The sequence below is a fragment of the Jaculus jaculus genome, chromosome 9, assembly GCF_020740685.1.
Source record: "Jaculus jaculus isolate mJacJac1 chromosome 9, mJacJac1.mat.Y.cur, whole genome shotgun sequence".
NCBI classification, from domain to species: Eukaryota; Metazoa; Chordata; class Mammalia; order Rodentia; family Dipodidae; genus Jaculus; species Jaculus jaculus.
Window position 1 is genome coordinate 52666621 of NC_059110.1, and position 17486 is coordinate 52684106.

The 17486-nt window shown below is 39.0% G+C and overlaps 1 protein-coding gene across 1 annotated transcript in view; it reads right to left on the reverse strand.

The window, feature by feature from the left end:
- Rfx6 (regulatory factor X6) overlaps positions 1-17486 on the reverse strand; it is a 62778-nt gene that overhangs the window by 26353 nt on the left and 18939 nt on the right. The window contains exon 6 of the mRNA XM_004651248.2: positions 16707-16734. Within this exon, the coding sequence (XP_004651305.1) occupies positions 16707-16734 (28 nt within the window). The remainder of the gene's footprint in view (positions 1-16706; positions 16735-17486) is intronic.

The window sequence follows — 17486 nt, forward strand, 5'->3', positions numbered from 1 at the left end:
CTGAAACTGAGATGAAAGACAGATTCCTACTGGCTACCTGTCATAGGGCTGGAACATGCTATGCAAGCTGCCACAGGATAAAAGTCACCAACACTGTGAACAACTAGATAAATGACAGTTGTTTCCTGCAAGTTACAAAATCAAACAGCCAGGAAAGAGTACACAACAGTACATTAGTGGCACATTTATAAGTTATGAGTGTAGTAAACTGCTCTCTGTTTGAATATAAGGCCTTCTCAGTGGGAGGTAATTAATGCCTGGGATTGAGAACCAAGTCAGAAGTCTGTGGCGTAAAAGGCCATGAACCCTAAAGTGAAACTTCCGCTGTTCTTTGGTTAAATGGAGAGGTTATGCCCACCATACTCTTTAGCAAATCACAGTATATTTCTAAGTCAATATTTTTGCAGTTTCATAATTGTTGATTTAATAGAACTTTATTATTTCATTGATAAAAAGGTAACCCAAAGGTGTTTATTATGTAAGTAACCATTAACCTATTTCAAAGTACTGGGAAGAACTGATCATTTCAGAGGGTTGGGGGCTTTTATTATTTCTTACAGTGATATGCTTGCATCATCTCATCAAGCTAATGGAGTTACACTTTACCTTAGGTTTAAATGGACACATGGTCCTGTACCCTGAATTCTGCAGCCCCTTGTTTTAATGATTATTTAAGTTAAGGGTAATGAAGGCCTTGTCATGTGCCTAATTAGCCATGCTTTCCCTAATGGTAGTTCTAACTCATTTAGATAAAGTCAGTTTGCTACTCTGTTCTTTAAGGAGAGAACAGAGAGGAAGCCAAGGGAGAAAGATTATGTACAAGTGTGTGTGTGTGTGTGTGTGTGTGTGTGTGTGTGTGTGTGTGTATGTGTTTGTGTAAAGTGACAAAGCAAACGAGAAGCATAGTACAGGGGCTTCTTGATGACTACCAATTTCTTTTCTAAATGGGTATAGTCTAAACACCAAATTTTTCCATAGGGTCAGTTAAGGCATCTTGATTACATAAGTAAAAACTTCTTAGATAAATGACAGTTGTTTCCGATCAATTTTCTAAGTGTGTAATATTGGGTTGTGATCACTAAAAAATTTATCCCTTACAAATTAATGGGAAGCTATTTATTAGGTCCTTCTAAAAATGCATCAATCACCCCAAATCTAACTTAATTGTATTGAAAGTCCTTCTATTGAATAATATTTGTGTCCAGTTCCCTGGTCCCAGTACTCTGCAGCAAAGTGTGTGGGCATGGTTCAAAGTGAATAGGACAGATCCCTGGCCCTGGTAAGTCCCACTGAGCCTAGCTTGAGAAGGCCTGGTCTCTGTATGGGAGCTGTGGAAGTAGGCCTTTTGTTCTGGTATCCTGACTGGCCACTAGGTACAGACATCTCTATGTACCTGAATCAGACAGTGCATGGACCACTGTAGCAGCTGGCCTCTTGCCTCTGGTTCTCCAACTTCCTGGCATCTGGTATTCCAACCCATTATCCTTACATGCTGAAGAGTACATGCAAGTGGAGTGAGTAGGCCAGAACTCCCAGTTCAACAGGTTCATTTCATGTACCTACAATTTCCACAATCTGAGCATTTGTAGTTATAACCCCATCATACATTAGTACACCAATCCAGTTCACATTTAAAACAGAATACCCTCTGAAGATCCTACAAGGACAAAAACTTGCTTCTTCCTCAAAAGAATAAAGTATCTACCCAAGATAGATAGACCACAATGCAACAAAACCAACAAAAGGGCTGGAGAGATGGCTTAGTGGTTAAGCGCTTGCCTGTGAAGCCTAAGGACCCCGGTTCGAGGCTCGGTTCCCCAGGTCCCACGTTAGCCAGATGCACAAGGGGGCGCACGTGTCTGGAGTTCGTTTGCAGAGGCTGGAAGCCCTGGCGCGCCCATTCTCTCTCTCTCCCTCTTTCTGTCTTTCTCTCTGTGTCTGTCTCTCTCAAATAAATAAATAAATAAAAATAAAAAATTAAAAAAGCCAACAAAAGTCAGAAAACAGAGATCTCCACCAAGGATGCCTAACGTACAATGGAAGCCTCCAATGAAATTATAGAGAAATCAATAGAAATTTTATCCCAAAATGAAAACACAACAACCATTGAGACCCTAATCAAAATATTGCTGAAGTAGAAGCAAACCATTAAAAAAAAACCAACAATCATATCAATGAAATTGAAGAGAATCACCTATGAGAGTGTTAAGCTTTTTAAGTAGGATTAACTTGATTGAAAAAATCATTAGAACCCTCAAAATAGATATGAATAAATTGAAGATGAGTCAAGAAATGGAAGATCTCAACAACCAATTGATTAAAATTAATGAAGACTTGATCAAATGAAGCATGAAGAAAATCAGAACTCAGACAGAAATTGTACCTCATCAAAGAGATGAACATGATGCAAAATAACACAAAAGAATAGAAAAATAAGACAGAGCTTATAAAAACCTCTCTAGAACCCCTCACTAACAGAGTTACTAATGTGGAAGACAGAACCTCTGACCTGGGAGACAAGGCAGAAGAAATTGATCAGGAAGCCAAAAACTCTGCTAAGTTCAAAAAAAAAAATCAAGTGAACAGAATAAGAGGGTACTGTGGGATACCCTAAAAATAAAATAAAATAAATCTCTATCATGGGTATAAGACCAACAGGAGAGGAAATCCAGGCCAGAGGCATAGAGAACATATTCAACAAAATGATGATGAAAATTTTTCCAATCTCTTGAAAGAGAGATCCATCTAGATACGAGAAGCCAAAAGAACATCAAACAGATAGGACCAAAGAAGAAACTCTCCAAGGCATGTTATAGTTAAAATTCTTAACAAGTAAAACAAATAGAGAACATTAAAAGCAGCAAGAGAGAAACAGCTCACAATATACAAAGGCAATTCCATAAGAATTAAGTCAGATTGGGGCTGGAGAGATGGCTTAGCAGTTAAGCACTTGCCTGAGAAGCCTAAGGACCCCGGTTTGAGGCTCGGTTCCCCAGGTCCCACGTTAGCCAGATGCACAAGGGGGCTCACGCATCTGGAGTTCGTTTGCAGAGGCTGGAGGCCCTGGCGTGCCCATTCTCTCTCTCTCTCTCTCTCTCTCTCTCTCTCTCTCTCTCTCTATCTGTCTTTCTCTCTGTGTCTGTCGCTCTCAAATAAATAAAAAATTAAAAATTAAAAAAAAATTAAGTCAAATTTCTCAATGGAAATGCTGAAAGCCAGTGGGGCCTGGAATGGAACATTGTGAAGTCTAAAAATCTATGGCTTCCAACCCAAGCTACTCTATGTAGCAAAAGTACCCCTCATAATAGATGGTGAAGGGAAAACTTTCCATGAAAAAAGTCAACTCTATGGTTATATGAACACAAAGCCAAACCTATAGAGAATACTTCAGAGAATATTCCATACAGAACAGTCAAACAACCAATCTCAAGAACCAACAAGAAGAAGGTCACAATAACCAAAACTAGACCAGGCTCATAAAGGTACAAAATACAAGAAAGCACCACACCCTATAAGACATCTCATCAAGGCAGAGATTATTTCAAATTTCACAGTACTAACCTTAAATATTAAGGGTCTTAACTCACCCATCAAAAGACACAAGTTATCATGGTGAAACACACAAAAAAATGGCCCCTTCTATCTGGTGTCTTCAAGAAACCCACCTCAACACTAAAGATAGACACCTCCTCAGGATGGAAGGATAGAAGATGGAAAATGATATTCTAATCAAATGGAAATAAAAACCAAGAGGGTGGTGGTTTATTAATATCTGATAAAATAGGCTTAAAACCAAAAGTAGTCAAAAAGGACAAAGAAGGTCACTTTTTACTCATCAAGGGAATGTCCCAACATGAGATCATCACAATCATAAATCTATATGTGCCAAACACAGGTGCACACAGTTTATAAAGCAAAACCTACTTGACAACAAAAGAGAAATGACCACCAATGCCATCATAGTCAGAGACATCAATACTCCACTATCATCAATACACATATGATCCAAGCAGAAAATCAACAGTGAAATAATATAGCTCAACAACATCATAGATGAAATAGACCTAACAGATGTCTATAGAACTTTCCATCCCAAACCTACTTCTGTAGAATACACATTCTTCTCAGCAGCAAACAGACTTGTCCAAAATAGACTACATATTAGCCCTCCATAAATTCAGGGAAATTTAAGTAACTTCCTGCATAATATCATATCACAATGCTTTAAAGCAAGACAATAACAAGAGACCCATCAACAACTCCACTAGCTCCTGGAGACTAAACAACACACTTTTAAACAATGAATGGGTTGTGGAGGAAATGAAAAAAAGAATTTGTAAAATTTCTAGAAGTGAATGATAATGAAAACACAACCTACCAAAACTATGGGACACAATGAAGGCAATCCTGAGAAAATTCATAGCACTAAATGCTTTCATAATGAGGAAAGAGAAATCCCAAATTAATAACCGAACAGTCCACCTAGAGTCACTGGAAACACAAGAAGAACCCAACCTGAAGATGTCCACATGGAAGGAAATAATCAAGATCAAAGCAGAAATTAACAAATTGGAAACTAAGAAAATAATTTACATCATTGATGAAATGAAGAAGTGGTTCTTTGAAAAAGTAAACAAGATTGATAAACCATGAGCCAATATGATCAAGCAAAAAAAAAAAAAAAAAAGAGAGAGAGAGAGAGAAGTCTGAAATTAACAAAATAAGAAATGAGAAAGCAGAGATCACAACAGACATTAGTGAAATTGGATGAATCATCAGGACATACTTCCAAAACCACTACTCTACAAAACTGGTTAATCTATAAGAAATGGATGAATTCCTAGCTATATAACACCTATCAAAACTACACTTGGAGCAGATTAATTTCCCAAACAAACCTATCACATCCATGGAGATTGAGAAGGTAATCAACCCCTCCCCCCAAATAAAGAAAATTCCATGACCAGATGGCTTCTCAGCTGAATTCTATCAAACCTTCATTGAAGAACTGAAACCAATGGTTCTCAAATGGTTTCACATAATTGGAGACCAAGGAATGCTCCCCAACTCCTTTTATAAAGCTAGCATCACCCTAATATCAAAACAAGACAGAGATGCAACAAGAATACTACAGGCCTATATCCCTGATGAACTTAGATGCAAAGATCCTGAACAAAATCCTCACAAACCAAATTCAACAACACAAAAAAAAAACATTGTGGCTTAGTGATTAAAGCACTTGCCTGCAAAGCCAAAGGACCTAGGTTCAATTCCCCAGTGCCCATATAAGGCAGATGCACAAGGTAACTCATGCATTTGGAGTTTATTTGCAGTGGCTGGAAGCCCTGACATGCTCATTCTCTCTCTCGCACTCTGCCTCTTTCCCTCTCTCAAGTAAATAAATAAATATAAAATATTTTTAAAAAGCATTGTCCACATTGATCAAGTAGGCTTCATCCCAGGGATGCAGGGATGGTTCAACATATTTAAACTGGTCACTGTAATATACCACATAAATAAACTTAACTATAAGAACCACATGTTGATCTCAATTGCTGCAGAGAAGGCCTGTGACAAAATACAACACCAATTCATGATAAAAAGCACTGGAAGGAATAGGCATGGAGGGTTTATATCTCAACACAAAAAGGCAATATATACAGCACCACCCAAATCCAAATAATACTTAATGGGGAAAGACTCAAGGAGCTCCCATTAAGATCAGAAACAAGACAGGGGTGCCCACTTTCACAACTGCTATTCAACATATCACTAAAAGTACTATCAGAAGCAATAAGACAGGAGAAAGAAATAAAAGGGATTAAAATTCAAAAGGAAGAAGTCAAGTTAGCCCTACTTGCAGATGACAAAATCCTGTACATGAGTGACCCCAAAATATCCATCTCAAAACTTCTAAAGGTGATCAATTCCTTCAATAAAATGGAGGGATCAAAAAATCAATGCACAGGACTTCTGGCTAAGATGGTGACCGCCAAGCTGAGCTTCAAATATTAGGGAAAAAAAGGCAAGAAATTAAGGGTTATCAGGGTATTCTTGCCAGTGGGAGGACACAGAATGGGGAAAAACAGGGAATCGCAGATCACATCTGGGGTGGGGAGTCTACCCCCCCAAACAGCCATCGTGCACCTGCTGGCCAGCCTCCGCTGTGCCCCGATCCCATGCCCACTGAAGCTGCCTCTGCACTACAAGTGCACGTGCAGCAGGCCCAGCCTCACAGCAAGGGCCACACAAGCCCAGACTGAGTCACTAGTGCCAGCTCAGGTGCCATCCCCTACCTGTCCATCACAGCCCATCACCCACTCGCCTGCGGTGGGGGAACACACACTGTTTGCAGGTCCCAGTGTTCCCAGCCAGAGTTTGGGCAGCTTCACAGCTTGCTACCTCAGTCCCCTTCCAAGCTTGAAGGCAGACAGCTTTGGTGGATTACTGGGTATGAATTCAGGCAACTTTGGTGCCCCTGTTAGGCAGTAGATAGGTGGCTTTAGCAAGAGAGAAAAAACACCCAGACTGCTTGGCAACGGCCCCAGGCTGCCTTCGATTCCAATTGAGCTAAAGCCCAGGCTGATCCACCCACCCACGTGCACATACACTGTCATGGGTAGACCACAGCGCAAAAGAAATAACATGAAAAATAAAATGCAAGAAAATCCAGATAGATCACCCAGTCCAACAAGGATTACATCTAACCAAAACATAGAAGAGTTTTTCAGATCAGAACATCAAGTGGAAGCTATGAACAATGGAACCCTGACCAACCTACTGCTAGAACTTGCAGGAAAGCAACAAAGGACCAATAATCATGTGGATGCTACCATCACTAAGCAAGAGCAATATGATAAGACATTGGAAGGAATTCAAAGAGAGCTAAGAGTTGAAGGAGGGTGAAAAAAAAGAGGACCTTAAAAATCAGCTGGCCACACTAAATGAAAACATAAAGAAATGCAAGGATGAATTACAAGAACCATCAAGAAAATCAGAAAATGCTGGACAGAGTGATGGAAGTGATACATAGGAAAGTAGTAGAAAATGCAAACTTAATTGAACAAGTCCAAAACTCTCTAGAGGCTCCCAAGAATAGAGTCACCGAAGTGCAGGATAGAAACTCTGATCTGGAAGACAAGATGGAAGAAACAGCTTTCTATGACAAAACTCAGCTTTACAATTATATGAACACAAAACCAAACCTACAGAAAGTATTCCAGGAAATTCTCCACAGAGAAGAAACAAATAACCAAACACAAATGCCTACAAGAAGCAGATCACAACAACCAAACCCAGAGTAGACACAAAAAATTTAAAAATCCATGAAAACACCAACACATATCTACCACCACAACATGGCAAGGATCAAATCAAATCTCACAGTCATTACCCTAAATATTAATGGCCTTAATTCACCCATCAAGAGACACAAGCTAGGGCTGGAGAGATGACTTAGTGGTTGAGCATTGGCCTGTAAAGCCTAAGGACCCCAGTTCGAGGCTCGGTTCCCCAGGTCCCACGTTAGCCAGATGCACAAGGGGGCACACGCGTCTAGAGTTCATTTGCAGAGGCTGGAAGCCCTGGCGCGCCCATTCTCTCTCTCCCTCTATCTGTCTTTCTCCTGTGTCTGTCGCTTTCAAATAAATAAATAAAAATTGAACAACAACAAAAAAAAATTTAAAAAAAAAAATAAGATGCCTAGCTGGGCTATTTTTTTTAAAAAAAGAGACACAAGCTAACAGGGTGGATCAAAAAATTGGACTCCTCAATCTGCTGCCTTCAAGAAACCCACCTTACCACTAAAGACAGAAACCTCCTTAGGGTGAAAGGGTGGAAAACAATATTCCAAGCAAAGGGGGATAAAAACCAAGCAGGTGTAGCTATATTAATATTGGATAAAATAGACTTCAAACCAAAAATCATCAAAAAAGACAAAGAAGGCCACTTCCTACTGATCAAGGGAACAACCCAACAAAAGGATATTACAATCATAAATTTGTATGTACCAAACACAGGGGCACCACAGTTCATAAAACAAAATCTACTTGACAATAAAACAGAAATAACCACCAACACCATCATAGCTGGGGACTTCAACACACCATTATCAGTAATAGACAGATCATCCAAACAGAAACTCAAGATGGAAGTAAGAGAGCTCAACAAAACCATAGACCACTTAGACCTAACGGACATCTACAGAACTTTCCATCCCAAATCCACAGAATACACATTCGAATCAGCAGCCCATGAAACATTCTCTAAAACAGCCCATATACAGGGTCACAAAGACTGCCTTCACATATTTAGGAAAATTGACATAATTCCCTGCATGATATCAGATCACAATGCTATATTGCTAGAAATCAACAGCAAAAGACCCACCAAGAATCCCAACGAACCTGAAAACTGAACAGCAACTCTTAAACAATAAATGGATAGTGGATGAAATAAAAAAATGAAATTGCAAAATTCATGGAATTGAACGACAATGAGAACACATCATTCCAAAATTTATGGGACACATTGAAGGTAGTCCTCAGGGGAAAATTCATAGCACTCAATGCCTTCATAAAAAAGACAGAAAGATCCCAAATCAATAACCTAACCATCCAAATAAAGGCACTGGAAAACAAGAAAAATCCAACCCAAAGAGCTCTAGAAGGAAAGAAATAATTAAAATCAGAGCAGAAATTACTGAATTGGATTCCAAGGAAACAATTAAGGCAATTGACAAAACAAAGAGCTGGTTCATTAAAAAATAAACAAGATTGACAAACCACTGGCCAATTAATCAAGTAAAGAAAGGAGAGACTCCAAATTAACAAAATTCAAAATGAAAAAAGAGAGATCACAACAGGCATGAGAGAAATTGGGAGAATCATCATGACTTATTTCAAAAACCTCTACTCCACAAAACTGGAAAATGTGGAGGAGATGGATAAATTCCTAGCCGCATATCATCTACCAAAGCTAAACTCAGAGCAGATTAATCACCTCAATGAACCCATCACACTCATGGAGATTGAAAAAGTAATAAAAACAAAAATCTCCCCAAAAGGAAGAGTACAGGACCAGATGGATTACCAGCTGAATTTTTTCAAACCTTCATGGAAGAACTCAAACCAATCTTCCTAAAACTGTGCCACACAATTGAAGAACAGGGAAAGCTTCCCAACTCCTTATATGAAGCTATATCACCCTAATCCCAAAACCAGGCAGAGATACCACAAGAAAAGAAAACTACCTGCCTATTTCTCTAATGAATATAGATGCAAAGATCCTGAACAAAATACTCACAAACCAAATGCAAAAACACATCAAAAGAATTGTCCACCATGACCAAGTGGGATATATCCCAGGAACACAAGAGTGGTTAAACATATGAAAATCTGTCAATGTAATACACCACATAAACAAGCTTAAACATAAAAACCACATGATCATTTCGATCAATGCAGAAAAGGCCTTTGATAAGATACAACATCACTACATGATCAAAACATTGGAGAGAATCGACATGGCCGGTTCACATCTTAACATAATAAAGGCAATATACAAAGCTCCAAAGGCCCAAATAATACTTAATGGAGAGAGACTGGAGGAATTCCCATTAAGATCAGGAACAAGAAAGGGATGTCCTCTCTCATCTCTGCTTTTCAATATAGTTCTGGAAGTCCTAGTTCCAGCAATAAGACAGGAGAAGGAAATAAAAGGGATACAATTTGGAGAGGAAGAAGTTAAGTTGGCTCTATTCGCTGATGACATAATTGTATATGTAAGAGACCCAAGAGACTCCATCCCAAAATTCCTGAAGGTGATTAACTCCTATAGCAAAGTAGAAGGATACAAAATCAATGCACAAAAATCGGTAGCATTTCTGTATGCAAATGACAAAGATACAGAAAAAGAAATAAGGGACACAGTCCAATTTTCAATAGCAACAATAAATAAATAAATATATAAAATACCTGGGAATAACGTTAACCAAGGAAGTAAAAGATCTATACAAAGAAATTGTAAAAGCAATCCAAAAAGATATTGCGGAGGACTTGAGAAGATGGAAAGACCTCCCATGCTCCTGGATAGACAAAATTGACATTCTGAAGATGACAATCCTACCAAAGGCAATATATAGATTTAACGCAAATCCAATTAAAATTCCTACAGTGTTCTTCAGAGATAGAAAAAAATGATCTCAAATTTCATATGGAAAAGCAGAAGGCCTCACATATCCAAACATATCCTCAGCAAAAGAAATACCTCTGGTGGCATCACCATACCTGATCTAAGGCTATATTAGAAAGCCATAGTAATAAAAACAGCATGGTACTGGCATATAAACAGGAGTATAGACCAATGGAATAGATTTGAGGACCCGGATTTTGGGTCAAGCAACTAAAGCTACTTGATATTCAACAAAGGCCCAAACAATATAGGCTGGAAAAAAGTTAGCCTCTTCGACAAATGGTGCTGGACAAACTGGATAACCACATGCAGGAAACTGAAACTTGATCCACACATTTCACCATGCACTACACTCAAATCCAAATGGATCAAAGACCTCAACATAAGACCAGAAACTCGAATACTACTGGAAGAAAATTTAGGAAGTACTTCCCATGATATAGGAATGGAAAAAGACTTCCTGAACAAAACCCAAGTGGCTCATGATCTTAAACAGTCACTCAATCAATGGGATCATATGCAGCTGAATAGTTTCTTTACAGACAAGTATATAATAAGCAAAGCCAATAGATTACCCACACAATGGGAGAAAATATTTGCTGGTTATCCAACTGATAGAGGCCTAATCTCTAGAATCTACAAAGAACTCAAAAATCTAAACCATAAGAAGACAAACACCCCACTCACAAAATGGGGCAAAGACATAAACAGGCAGTTCACAGAGGAAGATATACAAATGGCAAACACACACTTAATAAATGTTCATCATCCCTAATCATCAGAGAAATGCAAATTAAAACAACTATGAGATTCCACCTTACACCCATATAAGGATAGCCAACATCAAAAAATCAAATGAAAATAAATGCTGGCAAGGATGTGGAGAAGCAGGAATACTCATTCACTGTGGGTGGGAATATAGGATGGTACAACCAACTTGGAAAGCAATATGAAGACTCCTGAAAATGCCAACAGACCCAGTTATACCCTTACTGGGCATCTACCCTGAAACCTTCAAACGACAGGCCAGATAGATTTGCTCAACCATGTTTGTAGCGGCTCAATTTGTAATAGCTAAAAGCTGGAATCAATTCAGATGTCCATCACTAGAAGAATGGATAACTAAGATGTGGTATATCTACACAATGGAATTCTATATAGCAGTAAGAAAAAAATGACACAAAGAAATTTGAGGAAAAATGGTTGAAGCTGGAACAGATCATTCTCAGTGAACTTACCCAATCACAGAAAAAAAATCTACACATAGTCTCACTCATCTACAACACCTAACCTAATCTACCCAAGATACCTTACATACCTAGCAAGCACCTCATGGACTAGACACTAGGATGGATGGGGAGGGAGGGGAGGGCACCAAAGGGGTGGTAAACACTAATCTGGACCCAAACGGCAAAGGTACCATAAAATTCTAATTCCTAAAAGGAAGACCAAATGGCTGAACCTTAACTAGACCCTTACAGGAAACACCTGAACCACAAGACAATGGAGAGGGTAGGATCAAGACTAACCTAAATCTGCTACATCTTCCCTCCCTCCCTCTCCCCCTCCCCCCCAACTCTTGTATATTAGTTACGTTTTTCCTCATTTTCTTAGTGGGCACTGACCTGTGACCCCCACTACCAGCATGGGGCTATCATCCACAGTGAGCTTTTGATCAGAGAAACCTACAAGGTTTCCTAAAAGAATGACAGACTTCTGTCAGAGTACTTGATGACCTACCAAAGGTCAGTGGTAAGACCCTATTGCTGAAGACTCCAAATGCAGCTGACACTTAAAATGGAATGGCATGGCTGGAAGCCAGGAGAGAGTCAGTCCCCAGACAGTCAGCCTGTCTAGTACCAGAAAGTGCTACATGGGCAACTGGGGGAAATGACCAATATCTGTCCAAAAAACTCATGGTTTAACCTACTTTGCAACAAATAACCTGGTGTGATGCCCACACAAGTGCAATAGTGGCACACAGCCATGGTGGGGAACCAACTGCTCTTGATTTGGCTAACTGATCCCTTCAGTGGTACAGGACCCATAGCTGAAGGTGGGAAACAAGTCAGAACCATACCCAAACATAAGCCCACTCTGCAATATCAAGCTACCATCAATCATGGGGTACAAAAGGGCCTACACCTATTAAATCTCTATCTAAAAAGTAAGTGTTATCTCAATTTTCTGGGTGCTAACTTACTCTCTATTGGAGAATCTGCTTCTCTTTTTCAGACAGATGCTGATCCTAAGGAGCGAGCTGCCCCATCATACCTCAGAAGGGGCCCGACTGAAACTAAGGAAAATTGGCGAAACAAGCAAGGGTGCTGTTTTCCTGATGAACCAGATACTAGCACAAAGGGGAAGGAGACCAACACAGAGAAAAATCAACTCCTACCAAGTCAGTGAGCCAGAGCCTCAGGGACTCCCAACACCTCAGCACTGAAGCAGACCAAAAATGAACCCTAAATGGCTCAGGGAAATTTTGCGGAAGAGGGGTCGGAAAGAATGTCAGAGTCACATGTTGGGTCATGATATGCAGAGACATTTATCATACCAATAACTGTGGGCTAACTCCACAATGCATGACCCATTTACATCAACAAGGAGGAGCCATTGGGACAGGGTAGGTCATGGATGAGCCTAAACAATGGTACCAAACTGCCTGTATTTGCTGAAAATAAAACTAATAAATTAAATTAGAAAAAAAAGTCAATGCACAAAAATCAGTAGCCTTTCTATATGCAAAGACAAATCTACAAAGAAAGCAATCTGTGAAGCTGTTAGATTTTCAATAGCAAAAAAAAAAAAAATATTAAATACTTTGGAATAACACTAACCAAGTATTGGAAAGACCTATATAATGTAAACATAAAAATAAAAAACTCAAGAAAGAAATTGAAGAAGACTTGAAAAGATGTAAAGAACTTCCTGAATCGTGGATAGGTAGGATTAATATTGTCAAAATGGCAATTTCACCAAAAGTAATATACAGATATACTTCAATTCCAATAAAAATACATGCATTGGGCTGGAGAGATGGCTTAGTGGTTATGCACTTACCTGTGAAGCCTAAGGACCCCAGTTTGAGGCTCGATTCCCCATGATCCACGTTAGCCAGATACACAAGTGGCACATGTGTCTGGAGTTCGTTTGCAGTGGCTGGAGGCCCTGGCACACCCTTTCTCTCTTTCTCTCTCTCCCCCCCCCCTCTGCCCTTCTTTCTGTGTCTGTCTCTCCCAAATAAATAAATAAATGAACAAAAATAAATAAATAGAAATATGTGCATCATTCTTCACAGATATTGATAAAATGATCTCAAAATTCATATGGAATGGCATCAGGCCTCAGATACCTAAACATATCTAAGCAAAAAAAAAAAAAAAAAATCCAGAGATATCACCATACCAGATCTAAAGCTCCGTTACAAAGCCACAGTAACTAAAACAGCATGGTACTGGCCTAAGAACAGAAACATAGACTAATAGAACAGAATTGATGACCCAGACCTTAAGTAAGTAACTACAGCTACTTCATCTGTGACAACAGTGCCAGTAATGTAGACTGGAGAATAGATGGCAACTTCATCAAATGGTGTTGGACAAACTGGATGACCATATGTAGGAAAATGAAACTAGACCTACTCATCTCTCCATATACAAAAATCAAGTTCAAATGGATTAAAGACCTCAGTATAAGACCTGAAACTCTTATCCTACTGAAAGAAAAAGTAGGAGGTACTCTCCACAAAATAGGAATGAAGAAAATCTTCCTGAACAAAGCCCCAGTAGCCCAGAAAATTAAACAAACACTCAATCAGTGAAATCTCATGAAGATAACAAGCTTTTGCACAAACACACTGTAAGCAGAGCCAATTGATTACCCTCTGAATGGGAGAAAATCTTTGCCACCTGTACCACTGACAGAAGCCTAATACCTAGAATCTACAAAGAACTCAAAAAAAACTAAACAATAAAAAATCAAACAACCCATTCCAAAAGTGGGCAGAAAACTGAATACAGAATGCTCAGAGGAAGAATTACAAATTGCTAAGACACAATGAAGAACATGTTCAACATCCCTAACCATTAGGGAAATGCAAATTAAAACAACTATAAGATTGCACCTTACCCCAGTGAAAATAGCAAACCTTAAAATATCAAATGAAAACAAATGTTGATGAGGATGTGGAGAAATAGTAACCCTCATTCATTGTTGGTGAGATGTAAGCTGGTACAACCACTATGGAAATCAGTGTGGAGACTCCTGAAAAGGATGAATATAGAATTACCAACACACCCAGTTATTCACCAAATGGGCACTTACCATAAAAGCTCTACTCCTCAGTTCAGAGATATTTGCTCAACCATGTTTATAGCTGCTTAATGCATAATAGATAAGAACTGGAATCAACCAATATGCCCATTATTGGGTGAATGGATAAACAAGATGTGGTGTATCTACATGATGGTACTCAGTAGTAAGAAAAACATGACACAATGAAATTTATAGGGAAATGGTAGAATTTGCAACAGGTCATATTCCGCAAATTCATACACTCACAGACAGACAACTGTTGCATGGTCTCACTCATCTCTGGTTCCTCACCTGGATCAGTCCAAGTTGCTGACATCTCGAAGCCTGAACAATAGGGAGGGTAGGGCTTGGTGGGGAAGGATGGGGATACAATACTGAACCCAGATTGAACTGGTACTATAGAAATCTATATCCTGGAAGATAGACTAAAAGGTTGATCCCTTAACAGGACGTTAGGGGGAGTACCTGAAAAAAGGGGCCCTAAAGAGGGAGAAATGAAGCCTAACCTTAAATTTCTCCCTCATTTTTTTTTCTTTCTCTTTCTTCTTTTCCCTTGGTGCTGGCCTGAAACTCCCAGTACGAGGAGGCAGTTAACACCCACAATGAGGGTTTGATCAGAGAGACCTACAAAGTCTTCCAAAACAAAACAGACTTCTGTCAGATCACTTGATTATCAACCAGAGGTTAATGGTAAGACCCTACTACTGAAGACACTACACTATAAGCTGTCAGCATGGAGCATGGAGATACTTTGCTGGAATCCAGAAGAGAGCCAGTCCCTAGACACTTAGCCCATCTAGTGCTGGAAGGTGGTACATGAGGTACAGGGGGGAAAGTGGCCAACATCTGTCTGAGCAACTCAAGATCTAAGCTACTCAGAAGCTAAAAATATGACATGATGCTCACACAAGTATACTAGTGGCACACAGCCATGGTGGGTAACCATCTCCTCTTGGATTGACTAACAGATCCACTCAGTGGAATGGAAACCATAGCTGGAACTTGAAAATAAGTAAGAATCGTATTCAGATAACAATTTTGCTTTCCAGTATCAAGCCTCCACTAATATTGGGTTATAAAAGGGTATACACCCATTAAATTCTCTCTAAATTAGTAATGCCTAATTAACCTGTGCTGATGTTACTCTCCATTGGAGACTCTGCTTCTCTTTTCAGATGGGAGCAGGACCTGAGGAGATAAACGACCCATTGCACTTCAGCCCAGCCCCACCTGAAACCACAGAGGAATTGTGGAAATGAGCAAGAGTACTGCTTCCTCAGTGAACCCGATATCAGCACAAGGATGAAAGAGATAGATACTGAGGACAGTCAACACCTACCAAACCAGAGATCCAGAGGCTCCTAAGAGCCCATTACTGAAATAGGCTTAAAACACACCCAACATTGCTCAGGGAATTTTGCAGAAAAGGAAGCAGAAAGATTGTTAGAGCCACAAGTTGGGACATTATGCACAGAGACATTGCCTCTCCCCCAGAACTAACTGCTGCCCCACAATGCATGACCCACAATCCCCATGGGGATAATTTGTACCCCAATGACGAGGTCCCCTTTGAAAACGGGGTAGAAATGAGGGAAAGTATGGTACCAACATTGTTCTTTACATACAAACTATGTCCATAACTAATAAAATGAAAATTTTAAAAGATAAAATGAAAATTAATAAAAATATAAAATAATAAAAATGGTTTTTATAGTTTATTAACAAAAATTGATGAACTTAAAGGATATATTATAGCACATGTCAAATAAATATAAAAAATAAGGCCAGACAGACATGATAGCACACACCTTTAAACTTTTTTTTTTAATTTTTAATTTACTTATTTGAGAGTGACAGACACAGAGAGAAAGACAGATAGAGGGAGAGAGAGAATGGGTGTGCCAGGGCTTCCAGCCTCTGCAAACAAACTCCAGACGCGTGTGCCCCCTTGTGCATCTGGCTAACGTGGGACCTGGGGAACTGAGCCTTGAACCAGGGTCCTTAGGCTTCACAGGCAAGCGCTTAACCGCTAAACCTTCTCTCCAGCCCAGCACACACCTTTAATCCCAGAAGATGAGAGGCAGAGGTAGGAGGATTGCTGTGAGTTCAAGGCTACCCTGAGACTAGAATATAGTCAACCTAGACTAGTGAAAGAGACCCTACCTTGGAAAAAAAAAAAAAGATAACTATAATCTTACCTCATTCTTCAGTTTGCTCCCAGAAAACCTTAAAAATCACATATTTTCCATTAGTTTGAAAATAAATTACAGGAAATGCAGAGAACATAAAAAGTAGTAACTTCATACCAAGACTAGAAAAACAAAGTGGGTGATTTATTTTGACCAATAGTCCAAGCATCCTTCTCAATTTATAAGACAAACATTACATTTTTGGGAAATTAAAATTAAAGAATAATTTTTAAAGAAGTCAAGTAAGATTTGAGACAAACAAAAACCACCTGTTATTAAACATTCATACTGCATCTTGTATTTACATCCTTAGTTACTAGTAACCTGCCATTATGTCCCTTGTATTACCTGAATTTATATTGGCATAATTCAATGGATGATTTTTTTCTACAACATATTTTACTTTTAATAATAATTTCTTCATGTAAGAGCTATAAGGAATTATCTGTAACCACACTATGAGAAAAGCTCTCTTGTAGTTTTAGTTATCCAGTTTCATTATTCTTTTTAAGAATTGTATCTATTTTCACTGGTTTTATTGAATGTTAGTTCATATACTGCTATTCACCCATTAGCAGCTTACAGCAATGAGCTCTTCATAGTGACCTGTTTTGGTTTTTGTTTTCTGCCCCATGGGCCAAAAGAACACAGTAGTTTCATTTTAGTAAGATAAGTCAAAATTCAAAATACCACTGGTTGGCTATTATTATAATAAAGTTTTCATGCTGGTAATGTATTATTCTAGCACATAGCCCTTTAAAAATTCTTCCTTAGAAAATAAAACATTAT